General features: G+C 44.9%; 1 protein-coding gene across 1 annotated transcript in view; it reads left to right on the forward strand.

Moving 5' to 3' along the window:
* The first annotated feature begins 1,880 nt into the window (after positions 1–1,880).
* LOC147903528 (putative serine/threonine-protein kinase SIS8) overlaps positions 1,881–21,348 on the forward strand; it is a 139,044-nt gene continuing 119,576 nt past the window's right edge. Inside the window, exons 1-3 of the mRNA XM_087399712.1 lie at positions 1,881–2,806; positions 9,000–9,436; position 9,849. Of these exons, the coding sequence (XP_087255838.1) occupies positions 2,060–2,806; positions 9,000–9,436; position 9,849 (1,185 nt within the window). The 5' untranslated portion in view covers positions 1,881–2,059. The remainder of the gene's footprint in view (positions 2,807–8,999; positions 9,437–9,848; positions 9,850–21,348) is intronic.

Consider the following 21,348-nt stretch of genomic DNA (forward strand, 5'->3'; position numbering starts at 1 on the left):
TTTTAGAAAGATAGGATTTCAATTTCCTTCGGATGAACTTTATGGGCCATGGCTCTCTCAATCTGGGAGGTCTTTGAGCTATATGGAACATCAAGGCTTCTTCACTTGGTCATTGTCATTCGGGTTTCTATTATAAAATGCCTTAGAAATGTATGCTCCTTTTCTATAAAGCTAGGGTTTTGGAACAACACTCATGTAACACCAAGGCGTCTTTACTTGGTCAATGTCATTTGGGTTTCTATTATAAGACACTTTAGAAATGTATGCTCTTATTAGGGTTTTGGATCATCACTCATGAGGGGGCAACGTAGGGCATGACTTTATTTGAAGTAGAGAAGGGGACAACTCCTAGAATATTGATCCATGGATGGTTGAACTTGCCTGCATAGTGTTGCCTTGTTCCAAGGCTTGGAGATATATGCAATATTTCACAAACGATAAAAATATTTGAATGGCTTGGACAAGGAGCTTTATTAGGACTATTTATTGAGCACTTGTAGTAATGTCATGTTTTTGGTTGATTTTTCATTCACTCAAAATGCAAGACAGGCAAGGTTTATGCCACATAAGTAGTGAGGCTTGTACCTATCCACAATGCTAGGAATTATAGAGCCACAACAACTTTGATATGAGTGAGGAAGGAACTAAATATCATCTTCTAGGCATGTGATAACTTCCTTAATGTATAAGCACGTGTTGAGAAAGTGATGATGCATATGAAATTAGATAATTGAAGGAAAGGGCGAACAATACTAACTTAAGAGGGGTTCAAATAATGTATAAAGGAAAGTTGACAATCTAGAATGGCCTTATTCTTTGTTGGTTTGTGTTATGGGCATGAGAGATTTCTATATGTCCATAAAAGATAAAACTAGTTTTGAAGGATCAAAAGCTTGTAGTTGGCTTGTCGCGTTCTCATGTGATGGATGACATTGATATAAAATGGGGCGTGGAACCATTCACCCAGATTGGGAGGATGACCCCATGAAAATTAACTAGGTAATAGCGATGTGCATTGCATGAGGTAGTTTGCATGGGTGGATGGGATGTTAGGTTAGGTTTTGGTCAAAGAAGCACTTGGTAATAAGGATTGAGAATGTGGATGGAATAACTAATAGTAGCATCAAGGGTGGTGGTGTTGAGAGAGTTAGGGGTGACTAAGTGGCAAATTATTCCAAGTCAAAACATGCGAAAGGATTGAAAAAGTCAAAGGCAAAGTGTGAAGGAGAGAGGCAAAGGTAGGTAGGTAGGTATGGAGATGAGAAAGCAACACTCGAAAGGATGATGGAGGAAAATGGAATAGTGTAAGGGAGAAGGTGTAGGGAAATGGGGCATGGGACTGCTCTCTTGGAGGAAGGTGCTCTTGAATGCAGTGAAAAGCTGGCGGTTTCCGACCTGAGTGATTCCCTTGTGTGGCCACGACCATGCCACCCCATGTAGTGTCTTGGAACTAGCGAGTTGCATTGCCACATCATCATGACATTGCTACATCATGATCGTGTTGCTGTCAACGAGAACGAGGCAAGCGCTTAAGAATATGGCGAGTGGCTAACGGATGTGCGAGTTGGATTCTGGAGCACGTTCTGACCCGGTTCGTTCCCCACCAAGTGAAGAAGGGCTTTGAGGGAAGGTCGAGTTTTGATGACGCCACATTAGCACCACGCGACTTGCATCGTCATGCACTGCCACCACAACATCAGAGCTACGTCATCTCCGTTTCACGGGGTCAACAGGTGTCGATCCATTCATACTGCACTCACACTTTTTTTTTTTCGTGAATACACACACTTTTTTTTTCGTGAAAACACACACACACACACACACACAGAGTTTGACCTGGAACAGTAGTAAGGTCTTGTTTGTTTTTTTGTCTTCCTCCCTCCCAAAGTTCCCGTGACCCAAACCGAAGAAATCTCTCTGTCTTTCAGAGCTCTCAATCATCAGAGCTGCAATGCTCCCTCTTCATCTCCATCTCCATCTCCATCTCCATCGCCACCAATTCCTCTCCATCTCCTTCGATTTCTTCTCTTCTCCCTCCTAACATCACTTCTTCCCCATCATGAAGAACCTTCTCCGTAAACTCCACCTCTCTGGTACCCCCGATGACTCCTCCGACAGTCCCAAACGCCCCCCTTCTCACTTCGGCCACAGACTTTCCTTCTCTGATCCCGCCTCCGCTTCCGCCGCTGACCACAAACCATCCTCCGCTCTCTCGTCTTTGTTCACCGCCTCCAGGAATATCCTTTCCCCGCAATTGGCCGCCAATCAGAATGCCGGCCTTACACACTCGACGGATGAAGGTTCTCCTGCTCGAGGCGAAACGCAAGAGGAAGCGGCAAGCGTATCAAACCCACGCCTTCCTATCTCTGTTGATTCCGTGGAAGCCAACCCAGGCATCCTCGATGCGAGAGCTGAAACTGCTGCCGTGGAATTGATGAATAGCCAGGACATTGCATTGCAGGAGGAGTATCAGGTACAAGTGGCCATGGCTCTTAGTGTCAAGTATGATCCGGAGGCAGCTCAAATAGAAACAGCCAAGCAAATCAGTCTAGGTTCCGCCCCAGCCGCTTCTATGAATTTGGATGCAAGCATGCCCGATGCTCGAGATGAGACCACTGCAGTAGGACTGTTGAATAGCCGAGATCTTTCGTTTGAAGAAGAGGAGTATCAAGTACAAGTGGCCATGGCTCTTAGTGTCAACTATGATCCGGAGGCAGCCCAGATAGAGACCGCTAAGCAAATCAGCCTAGGTTCTTACCCAACTCATGGGAACACTACAGCAGAGGCGGTGGCATATCGATATTGGGTGAGTCATAGGGAAACCAGAATGCTCACATGTTTATTGACAGATGTTGCTTCTCGTCGCTCGTTTGCTTAGAAACTTTATCGGTAGTGTACAAAAAGAGAAAAAGAGATTCTGAATGGTTTCTTGAAAGAGCATTTGACGCTGCCGGAAATCCATGTTTGTACATTGGGATACGTTCCTCACAACAAGCTCAGCGGCATCCGTTCATCACGTGTGTGTGAAAGAGAGAGAGAGAGAGAGAGAGAGAGAGAGAGAGGACCACGATCAGCATTGTAAAAAAGGCAAATAGTGACATACAGCCTAATGCTGGATTTTCTTCATCTGAAATCGCAAAGGACTAGAATCTATGGAAAATCTTTAGATGCCTACAGTCACAAATCAGTGTGTGTGTTGACCATCAGATCCATATACCGTCAGCGTGTGTGCCGTCTAGGTGATCGGGTATTATCTATCTAAAATTGAAGGTAACATTCACTGGTGGCCCCACACTTGATGACTATTTCCATGAGATAGTTTTGTCTCGTAGTCCATCAGGTTCTAACCTCTATCTTTCCAGCAAAGGAGGTAAGACCATGATTGTAATGCTGTACGTAGATGATACAGTGATCATAGGAGCAAGATCCAGGAGGTCAGGGGCTTTTTATGAAGGAGTTTGAAATGATAAACTTGGGACTGCTCTATTATGGCAGAAAGATGACAACATATTTATTTGTCAAGAAAAGCACTGCAAGGAGGTGTTGAAAAAGTTTCACATGCACGAGTGCAAGGCAGCACCAACCCCAATGGACTGAAGCCAAGCTATGGTTGGACTGAAGCTGAGCAATGAAGAATCTTAGCTTGTTGACTGCAGCAATCTACCGGGAATAGTTGGGAGTTTGTTGTACGTAACTAACACCAGACCTGAAGAGCTTTTGCATTAGGAGTTCTTTGTCAGTTCTCATCCAAATTGAGGGAGGATCACATGAAAGCAGGTTTCAGGTTTTGAGGTACCTGAAGGGAACATCCAACCTATCGCTCTAGTATTGAGCTCAGGGGATTTTGTGATTTGTATTGGCACACACTGTCATGCCATTGAGAGGGAGTGTTGGAGTGTCACTGACCCTCCTGTGAGCTCCCCAATTGAGGAGGAGGGCATTGTAGGAGGTAGGACAGATTGGCATGGTCTGGAGTAGATTCAGAGAACTGGCAGCACCTGGAACAGCTCTTGGTACATCCGCAATGACACATGGCAGCTTTTGGATGGAGGGGGGCATCTGTATTTTAAGGTACAAGGTCTGTAACAGCCTTGCTGTCTATGTGGCGAGGAGCAGCAGATGGAGCATGAAAATGCAGCATGGAGAGTGCACAAACAGCCCCGGAAATAGGTGCCAACATTTGCAATAGATTAGCGCAGATCCAGTTGGAATCCAAGGCAGGTTTGGTCAAGCCAGATGTGCTAGATACAGGCCTAGTCGGCTGACTGGGATCTGTTCTCAGCCAATAAAAGGGTTGGCATTTTGGCCACTTTACTTATGCAAACTCTGAAGCCTTTGGAGGCCCATTGAACAGCGTGGAGTGTGGCAGATATTTTTATTTTGTAGTTCTCAGTCTGAGCGGTCACATTGATTGTGATTTTGTATCCAGCATCTTGGCTGGTTGTTCTTGCTCTTCCTGAGCAGATTTTCCCACACTTAGAGAATGAATAAACTGAGTTCTATCTCTTCGCTATTTGTTGTTGTCTTTGAGTTATCTCAGTGAGTGTTTGTTGCTCTACCTGAGGGAGATTCTTGTGAGGTTTGAGTTTATTTCACACTGCTAGGGTTCCTGTGCATACAGGCCCCTAATAATAACATTGATTACTGGCTTGCTGTACTATATCTTTCCTGACAAGCTTTTTCTGGAAAGGCAACTTCTTTGGAAACTCGTACTGAGCTTCGAGGCACACGAAACCACTTGTCTTGCCCTTACATCCTCATAATTAGGTGCAATTGTTAAATTTGGTCATCTCTTGTCCGTACATTAGGGATTGAGGGCTTCTATGTGAGTGTGCCTGCAAAAGAGAGGTGTTGTATTCTGCAGATAGTTGGGGGGACTTGCCACGGCATACTGTCAGGAGCAAGTGGGACTGGTTGATGGGCTGATAACAAGGCTGGTTTAGAGGCTCCTAAGTGCCACAAATGGCCAGCCTGTGCAGAGGGGGTGGGGCCAGTTTTAGCCAACCAACCACCTAACCCTGGGGTCAAGTGGCCTGACCAGACAAGTTGACCAGCCCACCAGGGCCTGGCGGCCTAACAAACCAGTCCGACCAATAGGGGTTTCCCCCAATATAAAGGGCACATTGGCCCTTGTATTATCATATTGTATTTGGAGGTTCCTCAGCTACTGAAGCAAAGTTTTTTCTGGAGTTACTTGCACAGTACACTCCCTCTAGTTGCGGTTTTGATGTTCTCTCTTTGCAAATCTGCTCTCCGTCTTTTGGTTCACATATTTTGCTGCACTCTGACATGGTATCAAAGCACAATTGTTTAAAAGCCTTGGACTAGGACATCGCGAGCTGGTGGCTAGCTGCGTCGTGGACAGTTTGTGGTGGAAGAAGACGTGGCTGAAGGTCTGCATAGTTCAGGGAGGAGGTGTGGCAAATGTGCATACAGTCCCTCTTTCCCACCCATTCTCCCTTTTTTTCCACAAGAGGAGGCTCACCCCGCGAGATGGCAAGTACACTTGAGATGGCTGAGAAGCCTGTGAAGATCCCAGTCCTTTTCACATTTCCCACAGACCTCAGTTGGATGGCAACAACTATGGTGTGGGGAAGGTCATGATAGAATCAGCGTTGCAGTCAGTGATTCCATTCTTGTCAGGCCATATATGAATGCAGAGCACCTTGGCATCCTTGAACAAAAGGAGGCGTAGACATTGGCACAATTGTGGGACTATGTTAATGCCTGGGTCCGTTCTTTCACCTCTCTAGTAATTAATCATGTGAAGCACATGACGCTATCAAAAGGAATTTGGGAGCATTTGACATCCCTCTACAATAAGGTGTTCACAATGAAGTGTGTCTTCTTGGAAGCATAGATGTGTGTGTTGAGCCCCACGATGTCAGCAACCATGCACGAGCAATCAATAAGTTGTAAGCTCTTCAGCAGGTCCTTCAAGCAAGGAAGGAGATCTCTTCGGAGAAAATGGCTATCACGTTGCTATTCCATGCCTTATAGTACTCATCATTTTACTACTCTTCATCACCAATGGGTGGCTAAACACTCTGGCATGGGTGGGGCTTGTGCCTATGACGAGGAGAGTTGCCAGAACGGTGGAGGTTCAGATGCCTTGGCCGCTTTGCAGGCGAAAGGGCGAAACAACCACAATGAGGGTAAGGTAAGTGGAAATCTTCTCCATCCCAATCCTCAAGAAGAAGCCCGATGAAGATCCAAATGCCTTGAAGGCGGAGCGGACATGCAACCAATGCGGCACAAAGGGTGATTGTGGGAGGCAATGCCCTAAGAGGGAGAAGGGTATGGGTTCCTCAGCTGCAGTTGCCACAACTCTGGCCTTTTTTCATTTGGAGATCTTGGACACAGCTGCTCCATCCTCTTCAAGTGGGGAGGCGGCTTGTAAACACAAGTGGAAGCTGTGAGATGAGTGTGAGAATCTGAGGAGTAATTAAGGGGCCTCCAAAGAGGGAAAATAATAACTGAATAAATCTCTATCCAATAGGCTGAATAGAACTGCTGAAATTAGAACGAGGGTAGTTGAAAAGCCTCCTTATATGTGGAAAGCAGGTGGTGATAATCTGTGAAAAAATCCTCTTTCACCCACGGTGCCTCGTGAGAGCCCCTGTGCTTGAACTTAACTGCGTAGAAGCGCTGACTGTACTCTGCCTCTTGCTGAACCACGAAATGCATGAAGTACCAAGAATGGAACAGTTGCCACTATGTGACACACGGGTGTCCGAACAGCCAGCCCAATCAATATGATTGAATCCATGCAGAACAAGTGAAGAATCAGCCTCATAAAGGATGCCCGGTGACTGCACCGTGGGAGGTAGGAGATTATCAAAATAGGTACCATAGGGTAGGTATTGAAATTTTGATGCCTATGTGGGCCCAAGCAGGTCGTGATAGGTTGGGTGGAGATTATGTCTCGGAAACCCAGTAGTGAGTTCTGAATTAGAGAGACACACAGGTAGAGAAACGAATTATAGGTCAAAGCTTACATTTGTAAACCGGGGTCTGACACACTAATTCTTGGAATGTGAGTGCGTTGGGATTACCCCTCATACACAGATTGAGTGACATGTCAAAGGATGAATCTAGCAAAGAGTTCAATGCGTTGGAAATGAATTGATTGTTTAGAATCAATGCATCAGTATTGAGCTACTGCTCATGAAGACCCTGTATCTTTGTGAAGTGTTTTGAGATGGAATCTTCTTCATGCATCTTAATACCATCAAGTTGTCTTTTCAAAAGAGAGAGGCCCTAGTCTGAGAGTTTCATTAATGGCCTAGCACATGCTTTTTAAAGTGTACAATGCTTACTTTGATACTTTAGCCAATTGGATATGAAAAAGAATGAACCTCTTCATTGACAGAGCAATCAGAGACATAGTCTCTGGCATCCCATCTTTGCTTATTCGGAGTGGGCATACAAGGTACTCTTGGTTGTGCTTGGACAATCTGGGCATGCTTCCTGCTACCTTGTCTAGCAACTGTCACCTAGACGAGTGACATGCCCTTTGACATAACTCCACAAGGTTTTGCCACAAACACGTTTTTGACCATAAAGCTCCACAAAGAATAATTGTACCATCCAAGTTGTCCTCCTGGGCCAGAACCCCAAAAACATATTTGCATTTTGCGCCATTTCAAAAGAAGCTTCTTTTGATCTCAAGCCCTTGTAGCTATACAAACTACTTTCTCCCTCAACCTTCCCAAGCCCTTTTTGAGCATAAACATGATGGGAATAGATACAATCAAGTAGAGGAGGTCTTAGGTTCATATGAGCTATAGAGGACACAAAGTGGTCCATACAACAAAAGCTGACCTACAATGTACATTTATTTGAACATAAGGAATCCTTTACATAAAAGATAAGTTTAGGCTTAGATCCCCATGCCCTAGTGTACTAACTCAACCCACACACTAACCTATGTACACATGAGATTGTAACACGAAGTATTCTAACAGTTGTGCTAAAAAGATGATTGGGACCCTATCTCCTGAGAATATTTTTATCTTTTCTCATAGTACATGGTCCCATGAGGTAGGGCCTTTCAGATTGCTGATTAGATTGGTATGTGTGCCTCTGAAGTCTTGCAATAGCCATATCCTGATCAGTCCTACAGTCAATAATACTTTTCCAACAGATCAAATGTCTGTTATACTTGAATCCTATAGTTTATTGCAGCTACAAGAGCTTGATTTTCCAGAGTGTTATCTGAACAATACTTTTCCATGTAGGTGTTAGGACGTGTGTTAAATTGGTTTTATACTCTGTTAATTTTGTAGTAGCCATAATTTGTGCACAGGGTTCTATTAGTGTGTCTTTTTGGATCTGTTTTTAACCTTGTTATATCTATATCATTTTTTATGACTTTCTTATGTCAACAATAATAATAATAATAAGTATTGGATGATGTTAGAAACGTTTCAATCATAATGTCTATGTTTTATACTTTTTATGTAAGCATTGACTCCTTGTTATTGAGTAGTCCTTTGTCTGTCCAAGTACAGTATTTGAAGTGGTCCATTCAGGTAACATTTCTTTTCGTGGTTTTATACTCTGTTAATTTTGTAGTAGCCATAATTTGTGCACAGGGTTCTATTAGTGTGTCTTTTTGGATCTGTTTTTAACCTTGTTATATCTATATCATTTTTTATGACTTTCTTATGTCAACAATAATAATAATAATAAGTATTGGATGATGTTAGAAACGTTTCAATCATAATGTCTATGTTTTATACTTTTTATGTAAGCATTGACTCCTTGTTATTGAGTAGTCCTTTGTCTGTCCAAGTACAGTATTTGAAGTAGTCCATTCAGGTAACATTTCTTTTCGTGTAGGAACAGCTAAAATCTAACTGGAGGAACAGCTAACATCTCATGCAGTTGTAATTTTTAGAATGCCAGTGAAATGAAAATAACTGCTACAATCAAATTTTGGGATCATATTACACAGGCTCCATTTTTGTAAGGATTTCTGAATTTCATGTTTGCAGAAACACAATGCTCTTAACTACGATGATAAAATTGTGGATGGATTTTACGACGTGTGCGGAGTAGTAACAGACTTACCCCCAAACATGATGCCTGCTCTTGTCGAGTTGCAAGACACTCCTGTTTCTGACAATAGGACTCAAGAAGCTGTCCTGGTCAACAGAGCAACAGATCTTGATCTTGTCAATATTGAACAGAAGGCTGTGTCCATGGCTTTGAGCTGCAGAGTTGGCACGCTCGGGTTGCAGAAGAGTGGTTTGATTCACCGAATTGCAGACATTGTTGCTGATCAAATGGGCGGTCCAGTGGTGGATGCAGATTTGCTTTTGAAACGCTGGACTGTGACTAGTACGGAGCTCAGATCTGTTATAGGAAATATTGTGCTACCTTTAGGGCGCTTACAAGTTGGCCTTGCACGGCATCGGGCACTGCTATTTAAGTTAAGTAAATCTTGCCATATCAAGCAAGTGTAGCATCTTAAACATTATTGGGGTTTTATTTGATGTTTATTTTGTGGCTTCTGTAATGATCGTTTGAGAAGAGGATCCCCCTCACCCAAAACAGAGCCTCCCCCCCCCCCCCCTTTCCCCCTTTTTGCTGTTCTCTTTTTTTAACGGAGTTTCACGCATGCCCAGACATTTTTCCGTCATTCATGTAAAATTTCTAGTGAAACTGGCATTCATCCAGCCTTCAGTTAAAGACTTGTGATGAGTAATCAAAATAGATTTTGGTGAAAGGAACGAAATACATTAAATGCTCGATGGGGAGACATAACAGGATCTTTGTGATACCCAAGTTCATAAGTGTAAAACTCAAACAAGCTACTCTAATCTCACTTGTGCGTATTGTAGGGTCAAAGTGCGGAGAGAAGCAAAGTACAAGGACACTGCAAGCAAAAGCTGTCTCACTAGAATGATGAAAAGAAAAGCAAGTACAAAGTACATGAAAGAGACCCTAGGACTAAGTGTCCCAGGTGTCACATAGGACTAAGTGTCCTATGTGGCATAAAAGGCACTAGAACACTGAAGTGCCTATAACTATGCCTACAAGGCACATACCAGGGCCCATAGGGCATCAATATGACCGAGAGATGATGGCCTACAAACCCCCCTCCATGGTATGACCTGAAGCATCCTGGAAACGTCGCAGAATACCTGGTATTTTTTGGTCATGGTGGCACATGTTCATCCCAAGGGATATAGCCACCTATGAATGTACAAGGCAGGGCAGATTTTGTAACAAAGGGAACCAAGTGTAAAGCCTGACGAAAAGCTTCAAACTTGGGATGAGGAAGTGCCTTTGTAAACAGATCTGCTAAGTTGTCCTCAAGTCGGAATGTAGGACAACTCTATGTCTCCCGTTGACAAGCGCTCTCGAACATAATGATAGTGAACCTCAATGTGCTTGGTACGCGCATGAAAGACTGGATTATGCGCAATAGCCAAAGCACTCTGGCTGTCAGTGTAGAGAGTAGTGGAGGATGGCTGACATATATCAAGATCTGCAAGTCAAATTTTCTGCTTCTGATGGGAGTCTACCATGTGATGTCACCCTCTACCAGCAGGCTGTTGGATGTCTCATTTACTTGTGCCATACCCGTCTTGATTTGTAGTATGCTGTATCCCAGCTCAGCCGGTTCATGCACATGCCTAGTTCACAGCATTGGCAGGTAGTGAAGAGAGTCTTCAGATATCTCAAAGGTACTCAAGATCTAGCTCTCTTCTATGGTGATCAGGGTTCACTTGTCATGCATGCTTACACGGACAATGACTGGGCAGGTTGTTTTGACACTAGAGTGTCCCACACTGGTAACTGTTTTTTGCTTGGTAACTCATGCATCTCTTGGCTCAGCAAAAAGCAACCTACAGTTGCCACTTCCAGCTGTGAGGCTGAGTACAGAACAGCCTTCACTTCTATAGTTGAGTGTGTCTGGCTTTGACAGTTAGGTATCAATAAGCCATTTTGGAACTGAATTTTGCTGTCTATTGAGAGCCCTTTCTTCATTCACTGCATCATGAATAGTAGGATTAGTTTGTGCTGGAAGAGGAGGTTGCAAATCAGCATGTAAAGGAGGCTGATCATTGCTTGTGGGAGGGCCTGAAAGTGGTTCAGGTTGCTGGTCAAAATCCCCCCCTGATGGGAAAAGAGGTACCAAGCTGTCAAAAGCATCAAACACATCAATCTCTGGCTTTGCCTTGCAATCCACAAGAGGAGAAGCTGAATGTTCAGCACATCTCTACTGACAATAATCTTCCTAGTATTTGGTTGGTACAACCGATACCCTCTGCTCTCCTGGCTGTAACCAATAAATATGCATTTGATTGTCTTATCATCAAGCTTATGTCTCAGCTGAGATGGTACATGGACATATGCAAGAGACCCAAAACTCCCATGTGTGAAAGTGAAGGCTTCCTGCCTTTCCATGCTTCATAAGGTGTAACAGTCCTCAATGCCCTTGTAGGTGCTCTATTCAGCACATAGTTGGCACACATCATTGCATCAAGCCAAAATTTATTGGGCAAGGACTTGGCCTTAAGCATGCATCTGGTCATCTCCATAGTGGACCTATTCTTTCTTTCAGGAACAAGATTATGCTGAGGAGTGTAAGGAGTAGTGCATGAGTGAACAATGCCCCGTGAAGCTAAAAATGCATCAAACTCCTTTGACATATACTCTCCCCCCCTATTTGTGTTGAGGGACAAGCTTGCATCTTGATTCATTCTCAACCATATTCAGCCACCTCTGAAAGCATGAGAACACTTCAGATTTGGCTAAGCATATACCCAGTATTATCTTGTGAAGTCATCAATTAGAGAATATTTGTACCCTCCAATGGCATTTGTCCTCATTGTGTAATGAAGGGGAAAAAGAGGCGAAGTTAGAGGCCCTTTAGGTGGGAAATGTGGAGGGACTATATAAGTCTCCTTCCACCTCCTATTGTGTACTTTTTGATGTGACATCTAATCCTATCTACTCTCCCTTCCTCCTTCTTGCCTACGCTCACTCAATCTCTCTCTCTCTCTCTCTTCCCTACTCCCTCTCATTCTTCCCCTCTTCCTACCACATTCTCTCTCTCCTACCCTTCTCCTCCCTTCTTCCCCTATCTCTCTCCCCTTCTGCTAGTCTATCCCCCTTTCTCTAAATCTGCCCCTATCTCCTTTTCTACATTGGTATCAGAGCGACTCTGGCACCTTTGCTTCCTCTTTCACCTTTCACTTCAGCTCCTACGTGAATGGTAGAGCGGTGAATCTGGCTAGAGAGAACAACTATGTTCTAGCAAAGTACAGATGTAAGGATTGCCTACGTCAGAGGCTTCAATTTGGAAAAACCAGCGCTCCATAGCATACCCACGAGCAGCCCATTGTCATGACAAGAGAAATCACTAATCTGTGATTAGTAGACATTAAAACATTATTATATATTATATGCCAATGGTGTAACATGTATATGTATTTATGATGGACATCGACCAATTTGTTATGGCGGTGGATCATCTGAGTAGATAGGACTAGTTGAGCTGGAGCCACTACTTCAGACGGCATCGAATTTGGACATGTGATACTTATTCTATTAATAAAAATGTGCACACACGTGTCTAGGTCCTAGGGGCAATAGGAAGGGAAGGGTGCATTAAGGTGCATTGAATGGTAGATGCATGGGTCCTAGGCTAAGGGTAGATGTAAATGGGAAGATGGAACTTGAGTGATCTCAAGGGACATTAATGAAAGGGTATCACCCTTTCATTGTGAATCTCACGTAGCATTCTACATTCACATTGCATTCATCCGCCATCTCACACACGCCTTGCGTGTAGGTCGAAAATAGAAGCAAGTACACTCACGAGGGCGCTCTCCCCATTGGAGGGCCAATCAGCATTCAAATTCTGCATGCATTGCACACATTTGCATTCTTGAGAGGGCTGGTTCTTGACACCCACGAGCAAACAACAAATCCACGAGCAAACAACTAACAAGAGCTCTCCAATTAGAAGCAAACAACAAATCCGGAGCTCCACACCTTTGTCATCGACAACAGTGCAGTCCTCTTTCAGACGACTTGCATGGCATTGTTGCTCCTACGACTTGCATGACGACCTGCTCTTGCGTCGCTATCGGATGATCTATTCTCCCCTGTCGTCGCTGTCCGTAGCCTCACCGTTCCGTCCGTCTCCACACATTGCCCATCGTCCCTGATTCTCAGCTAGCCTCGTCTCGCCCCATCCCCTCGCCATCATCGTCTCGTGCCGTCGTCAAGCAACGCCTGCAAAAAAAAAAAAAAACTTAGCTTCCTAAGGTTCAACTAGTTAGGGTTAGTTGGGTTGGGCTAGGTTAGTTGGTTGGTTAGGTTAGTTTAGGTTTGGTTGGGTCAAACTAGCTAGGGTTGAATACCTCATGGGTTGGTTAGGTTAGACTAACCAACAGTCCTAATTGCCTTAGGAGTCTTGGTTATTGCTGTACTAACTGTCCTAGGTGTCTTAGGGACCCCCCCTCAAAAAAAAAGAAAAAAAAGAAAAAGAAAAAAGAAGAAGAGGGTAAACAGTTCGCTCAGCCTCTTTTTAGGGGCCTTTCAGAGCCCGTTTGGACCCATTTTGGCTCCGGTTTGAAGCTTCTTCGACGACCTTTCTTCTGAGCCTTTCCATCCACATTTTTGTGTTTTCCACACACTATCTCAGGGGCTCATTACAACAGGGTTTTTGTTATCCATTTCTCCTTACCTACATTCGAGCTCTCTCTCCAGGGTCAGTCACCATGGCACTGAAGCGTGTTCCTCGTGATATATCGCATGACTCTGATGAGGCTGCTCAGTATGAGCAAGTGCATGCCACAGCGGTTGCATCCACTGGTGGTGCAAAGGCTCCTTCCACTCAGCCTCTGTCTCTCTTGCATCCCGGGAAGTGCAAGTAGTGCAGACGCAGTTTCTGGATGCCCTTTCCTCTATGCTCCAGGGTGCTTTCCGCTAGATAGGACAGGAGTTCAGCCAGCAGCTTACCACAGCCATCGCTATGCAAGATACGGCTCTTGTCCAGATGGGACAGCAGATTGGTTAGCAGATCACATGTGCCATTGCTATGCAGGATAAGGGTAAGCAGCCTACACCCCAACAAGGGGACCATTTAGACAGTCAGGATGTTTTGTCTGCTCCACGCAGGGGTTTTATGGCAGATGCTTGTCGTGCCTATGAGCATCAGTCTTTTGGACCATTGCATGTACCCCAGCTTGGGGATTATCTAGACATAGATGATGCATTTTCTGTGTCACAGAGCACCTTCTTGCAGGATGTCAGGCCATCTTTTGGCTCTCAACTTTCTGCATCTATGCAGGCTGAGCCGTCTCTTTTGGGTTGACTCGTTGGTGTGCATGCTCCTTTCACCGCACCAGCGAGTATGCCTGGAGTTGGCTTGGGTTTACATGGCAGCCCACACCCCTGGGAGAGAGGTCAGTCCTCTTCTTAGCCCTTTGGTATGCCATCATTTCGGAGAGATGCATTTGGCAAAGAGACCCAGCCCGGAGTTCATGCACCTATCGCTCTGCCAGCGAGCACATATAGCCAGACGCAGCCAATGCATCAGATGGTAGCAGCTTCTACGCAGCAGGGGTTGGTGGTGGGCAGCAAGCCACTTTTGATGACATGTTGGTGGATTCTTTGCGTTCATACAGGGCCCTACCTGAGGCCATCAAACTTGAGATGCCCTTCTCCGATCATGTGAACCTCAAGCGTGATGATGCCCGCACTTCTGGAGGTTACACACACAAGAATTATGTAGCCAAGGATATGAAGGACAAACTCACAGTGCATAAGTTTAAAGGGGATACTTGCACTCCCAATGAGTTGGAGGAGTGGCTCACGAAGCTGGAAGACTATTTCCGCTTCTACCCCAAGTCTAAGGAGCACATCATTTTTGCAGGTATGCATATGCAGGACTATGCCCACACATGGTGGCGATACATGAGGGATTCGCCTCAAAAACCAACCACTTGGAGGGGTTTCAAAGAATTGATGGTCACTACATTTGTATCTCCCCTTGTATTGGATCAATACTTGGCTGAATTTTATGCCTTGTCACAGACCGGTACGGTCCAAGAGTACTTGCAACGCTTTTGGAGGCTTTCCATGTTTGTGCAGGACATCTGAAAAGGGAAAGCTGTTGCGTTTCATCAATGGGTTAAATTCTTCTCTCGCTGCAGATGTGAAGGCACATAACCCTCAAACAATTGAGAGGGCAGCTCAGCTTGCAGAAGTATTTGAGCCTAAATATGCTGGCAAGCACAAAAATGCCATGGGCAGCTCGCATGCTACGGGGTATGACACTGAGAAGCCTAAATTTGCTGAGTGGACTGACAAGAAATCTGCAGCAGCACCATTTCCTCGCTTTCCTACTGTCTCGGGTAGTAAGATGCCGTATGCCAGGCCTTACAGGTATCCTGATGCCAAGCCTAGAGGCAAGTCTACTGCTGGAAATGAGCAGGCTGAGATAAAACAGCATACACGGGCAATAATGGACAGCAGAAACAAGGCCAACTTATGTTTTAAATGTGGCGAGAAATGGACTTCTGAGCATAGGAATGTGTGCAAGATGCGCAACAGTGGTACTGCCAAGCTCAGCATGATCATTGACCTCTCAGATGACGAGGAATTGTTTGATGCCCCAGGTTTTTTGGATACGTCTCAGGATGAGATGGCAAATACACATGTTGCAGATGAGGTTCTTGACACTGGAGCCACGAAGGGCACCGACTTTCCTTTTGATCCTGGTGGTGCTACTGCACATGACACTCATGCGTCACATTCGTATGAGATTCTGCCCACTGGTGGCATGAGAGGCCGTAGGCCAACACTCTTTTCTGTGGAGCATCAAGATGCGGTACCTTTTTATGCATGTGAAGATGCAGGTGGTAATGCTCCCGTGAACAAGGATGAGGTTTATTGGGATGCCCAGCCAACACTTTATACTATTTCCATGCATGCCTTGATGGGTGCCAAAAGTGCTGATACTATCAGATTAACAGGGATGATTAATGGCAGGATTGTGCATGTGTTGGTGTACAGCGGTAGCACCCACAGTTTTGTTAACTGCAAGACCTTATAGAGGGTTGGACTGATTGCTACTGAGATAGACCATGGGCTGAGAGTAGTAGATCTTGTTGCCAAGATTCAAGGATTAAGTTCTCTGATGACTATACTTTTGCAGGTGATCTTTTGGCACTTGACATGGGCCCAATAGATGTTGCCCAATAGATGTTGTCGTGGGCTGTGATTGGTTGCAATCACTGGGCAAAATCAGCATGGATTTCAATGCCTTAACACTCATCTTTGTCCACAGGGATGGATCAGTTACATTGCATGGTATTACAGCTCCTAAATTGCAGGTCATTTCAGCAAGGCAGTTGGCCAGAGAGCTCAAGAGGGGCAGCGCCATATATGCATTATATGTGTCAGTTACTAAAGAGGATGGCACTCCCTGTGTTGTGATATGCAGAGATTGCTCTTAGAGTTTGCAGATGTGTTTGCTGATTTGCCATCACAGTTGCCTCCGAGAAGAGATGTAGATCATGCCATAGTCTTGGAACGTGGCAGTATGCCAATCAATAAGGCCCCATACCGACTCTCTAAGGTAGAACGGGAAGAAGTGGCAACTTAAGTGAGGGACTGACTTCAGAAGAGTTTCATCAGTCATAGCACTTCTCCTTTTGCATCCCTTGTGCTCTTGGTGAAAAATAAGGATGGTTCTTACTGTATGTGCATTGACTATAGAGACTTGAATAAGGTCACCATCAAAAACAGGTTTCCAATCCCTAGGATAGATGACCTATTGGATAGCTGCACATCTCCAATTCCTTTTACAGCATAGGAAGCATTATTAGCACATATGATAGTCCCCCCTCGAGGAGCATTAGCCAAGGAATGAAATAATCGTCTGCAAGAGGTTACGTGCTTGGAAGCACCACTATCAAAATACCAAGACTGAGCATCATCAGGAGAAAAGAATGCATCAACTTTGGAGGGATCAAAAGAGCAATGGACATCCCGTGCCCAATCATCCTGGAGAGCATGTGCATGTGAGGCATTTGCTGGCTCATGGGATTCAATTGCATGTGAGGCATTTACTGTCCTTCTTTCTTCTTCTCCGAAGCAATGCGCTTCTTGCATTCTGAAATTTCATGCCTTGGCTTGCGACAATAGTTGCATCTTTTCTTCTTTGACTTATCTGCTGTATTTTGAGATACATTGGAGGAATTGCCACTGTTAGGTGCATATTTAGGCTTGCCCATAGGCTTGGAAGCCTTGCCTTTTCCTTTCTACTGTGAAGCAAATGCATGATCAGGAATAGAAGCTTGCCTATTAGCACGACTTTGCTCTTCCCGCAAAAGCAAAGTGACTAACTGATCAAAGGAGTAGTGGTCTGGATTACCCATGGCCACTAGTTGAAGGGTTGTAGCAAACCCTTGATATATATCTGGCAGCCCATTCAATGTGGTACTGACAATTTGAGAATTTGGCACCACCTCATAAATATTGGCAAGTTGTTCTATGAGGTCCTTGACCTTTGTCAAGTATGCATCCATAGAGTCACCTTCATTCATGGTGACTTCCTGCAATTGCCTTCTTAAATATGCAACACGTGCCTCATTGCGAATCTGATAAAGAGAAGCCAATTTGTCCCAAGCATCCTTTGCTGTCCTCCATGACCGGATGTGTGGAATAATGATTCTCTTGCATGATAAAGCAATACAGGAATGTGCATTTGCATCTCTTGCATCCCATCTTGTTTGTTCCTGAGTTGGAGGAGTAGCAATAGGGGTGCTAGAGGATAAAGCATCAGGAGTCGTCCCCCTTGTAGAGGGACCATCATTAGGGGCAGCCACTGCAGCATTGGCTGGCCTCAGATCAATCCCAGAAACAATGTTCCAAAAATTTTTTGCAACAAGAATATGTTTCATGAGATAAGACCACATCGGATAGTTGGTGCCATCTGACTTATCATCTTCACGAAGAATACCAAATAAATCATGATTGTTGCCAGCCATTGCAAATAGGACAAGTCAAAAATGCACTGACAAAGTGACCCAAAAGATAGCTTCAAGGCTTGCAACTGCAAAAAAAATAGGACTTGCTGTCCAAATCTGGAAAAGCCTAAAATTAAGCTGTAATTTGCAAATGTGATCAAATGGCTTGCAATTTTTTGCCAAATTAAATAAAAGACATTAGAACACTGAAGTGCCTATAACTATGCCTACAAGGCACATACCAGGGCCCATAGGGCATCAATATGCTGGAAGAAGATGGCCTACATGTATATCTTCACCCGCCTTTCATCTATAACAAAAACCATAAGTCTACGCGGGTTTCTTTCTAAATGTCTAAGAAATTCCCATCTTTCTGCTGGCTGCTCAAGGAGGCCGTGGAGATGGCATGGTCCTCCTCAGCTATTGGTATTTCATGTCTTGTAGGAGCACATGTCTAACCATCGAGTTGTGGAGCATGCAGCATCCAGGGGGAGTACTAGCCAATGGCACACCATCTGAGGTACCAATCCAAGATTTGCATGCAATGGCCGTGTACTTTCAATATCACTAAATTCATTGAGGCAGTATGCTGTAGAGGCTGGCATTGCCTCAGGGGTTGGCTTCAGGGTCATGAGGAGATGCACAGCCATGGGTATTATCTCCATCTGTACAATCCATTCATTGGGAGTTGTAAACCCTAGACTGAAGGCTTCATATAAGAGAGAGTTAGTAGGAGCTGTAGATATTCTTAATCTTCATCCTTTGGTATTTCTTTGGTATGCTGAAGGTATCATAAGAGGATCTGGTTTGGTGAGAAATGCCTTTGTTTTGATTAGGCAACTCTGATGTTATACTTGGGTGGCTCTGAAAGCTTTGACACACATTTTGTACAAGAGTCTTTTCAAGGCAAAGTGTTACTTTTGCACAAATGTTTCTATATCCTGCTCAGGTTAAAAAATAATTACATCGTTAACATTTGCCTGGTTGAAGGAAGCCAGGGTGAACTTTTGACACTTATTTGGTAGCCCATAGCTGGCTCAAATGTAGTCTGAAACTCTGATTCGAAGGGAAGTTTGCCTCATCAGTGCAGCATGATATGCTTATGGAGTGTGTTCCTTAAAGCAATGAGTGTTAGAAATGAACCTATATAGAGGGTATCCCGCAGTGGAAGACCTTAAGAGTGTCCCAGGAATTACACATGGAAGTGTTTAACTATGGAATCCAAAACTTCTTTCCTTATGTGTACTTCACAACCATGTGTGTGTGTGCAAACCAGTAAATAGATAGTGCTCCAAGAAAGATATAGAATCCACTAAAGGTATATTTCCGTCCAAACCAGACACAATACAAAGAGAGAGATCCAGAGTCCCACCAGACTGTGGTCCTTAGACCTTACCAAAAGCTCTCCTACTATCTCCTTGACACTCCTAGATCCCTGAGCCCGTGTGCTCCTCTCTGAGCTTCTGTAGACACCCCATCCTGTGATCTCTCCACCTTACTGCCCAGGATGTCAGCCTAGGTGGGCAGCCCTTCCAAGCTTTGTCTGCAGCTCCTCTGTCGCTCCTTCACCTCCTGGATGTAGGCCCAAGGAAGGGTCTCCTGCTGCTCCAATCTGCTTGGTGCTTGTTGCTCCATATGATGCCAAGTGACGCCTCAAATGCCTCCTTATATAGGGGAAACCCCCCTCCAAACCAGCCAATCTGGTAAGGGGAATCAGCCCGACCCAATCAGTTCCCCCCCCAACTAACTATGCTGGTCTGTTGGGAGCACACACTTGAAGGGCTGGCTGGCCCAGCCTGGCCACGTGGCAGGCTGCCACTGGCCCAGGCTCGTCCAGCCCAAACCCGACCACTCTCCAGGCCTATTTGGCCCCCAAAACTGCGGCGATCCCTGCGCCTCCATGCTGCTGCCATTCCATCCCTGTTCAGGTCTCCTCCAACCTCCGGGTCTGCTCCAAAACATTCCGTACGGCTTGCTGCAGGTGTCCGTGCCAGGGCTGACATCAGCACCACCTCACCGCAGCTGTTGCAGCCTGCAAACCCTGTACAATCAGGTCCTCTCTAGTTGTGGGTAGCTTTTGGATATTGCCGTGCCAGATCTTCCCTCCCCATGCCTCAAAGGAAGAAGTTGCCATCTATAGGTGAGGAAGCACCGCGTCCGTCGTGGTGTCTACAATGATAGCCAAGGTCTCCGCATCACGGATTTGCCATGCTCTCACCAACACTGGGCCCACTGGTGTAGTCACCGTTGTTATAGTTGTTGTGGCTGGAGTAGTCATTGTGGGTTGAGTCACTATATGGCTCCTGACCTTCATCTTCCACAATGGGTAATTGGTCCCATCAAGCTTGCACGTGTCACGAAAATATCTGTTGGCCATGACAATGCCTCCTAGGAATTACACGCAGAAGTGGATTACTACGTAATGTAGAACTTCTTTCCTTATGTGTAGTACATGGACATGAGTGGAGTGATTGACTATCTAGATTAGAGACGCACCACACTCTTCGTATATCAGGTGACTTGACTCAAGTCTAGACTCATGAGACCCATCTTGGATTAGGTCATCAGATAATTTGCGATCATAGACTTCTTTACAAGGGAAGATGTGACCAGGAAACACTGAGGCTGAGACCTTGACTACTTCTTATCTGAGGCACCATCACTGTGGCATCTCGATGGCAGGTTGCCTCACCTTGCTCGCGAGTACATCTTGCAAAGAGGAGCCGTGGACGCCAATGACAGAGCTTTGACGATGGGACCCCAATCTAGCCCATGCGGAGCTTCGACTATTCATGAGTTACACAAGACGTGACTTACTCATGTGGAACTCTGTCCTATTCGTGGTGATGCTATCCTAGTTCTCGTTTCATCTCATCATTAGTGTTTTTGGGAGGTGTGCTAGACACCTCTAGTCCCCCCATGGGGGGTCTAATCTTATGTTGTACTCATTTTCCTTTCCTTGTCTCCTCGGCTGTTTTGGCCTTTAGCATATGTTGCAAATTTGTAAAGTATGAAACATCGCTTGATGTGTTACAAGGTTGTGATTTGATGCCTAATTTCAGATGTATCTACCCTCATATAAGGTGCTCTGGAACATAGTTTTGAAGCCATAGTGTTGGGATGGAAGCAAAAAGGAGAGAAAGTAGCTGACTTCATTCATAATGCTCTCACCATTTGAGAGGGCAAGTATCCACATGAGTGTGTGAGGGGTATAGACTCAAAGCCAAGTTCTAAGAATAGGGAGGGCAGAAGCCTTGAAGTGCCCTAGGAAGACTCTTAAGATGGGGAGCATTCTTATCTTATTTCCTAATCACTTTTTCTTCGTCTCTTGTTTCTTATGTTCCCA

This window comes from Dipteris shenzhenensis, chromosome 3 (genome assembly GCF_047967505.1).
Source record: "Dipteris shenzhenensis isolate YYH24624 ecotype China chromosome 3, Dip_SZ_1.0, whole genome shotgun sequence".
Classification (NCBI taxonomy): Eukaryota; Viridiplantae; Streptophyta; class Polypodiopsida; order Gleicheniales; family Dipteridaceae; genus Dipteris; species Dipteris shenzhenensis.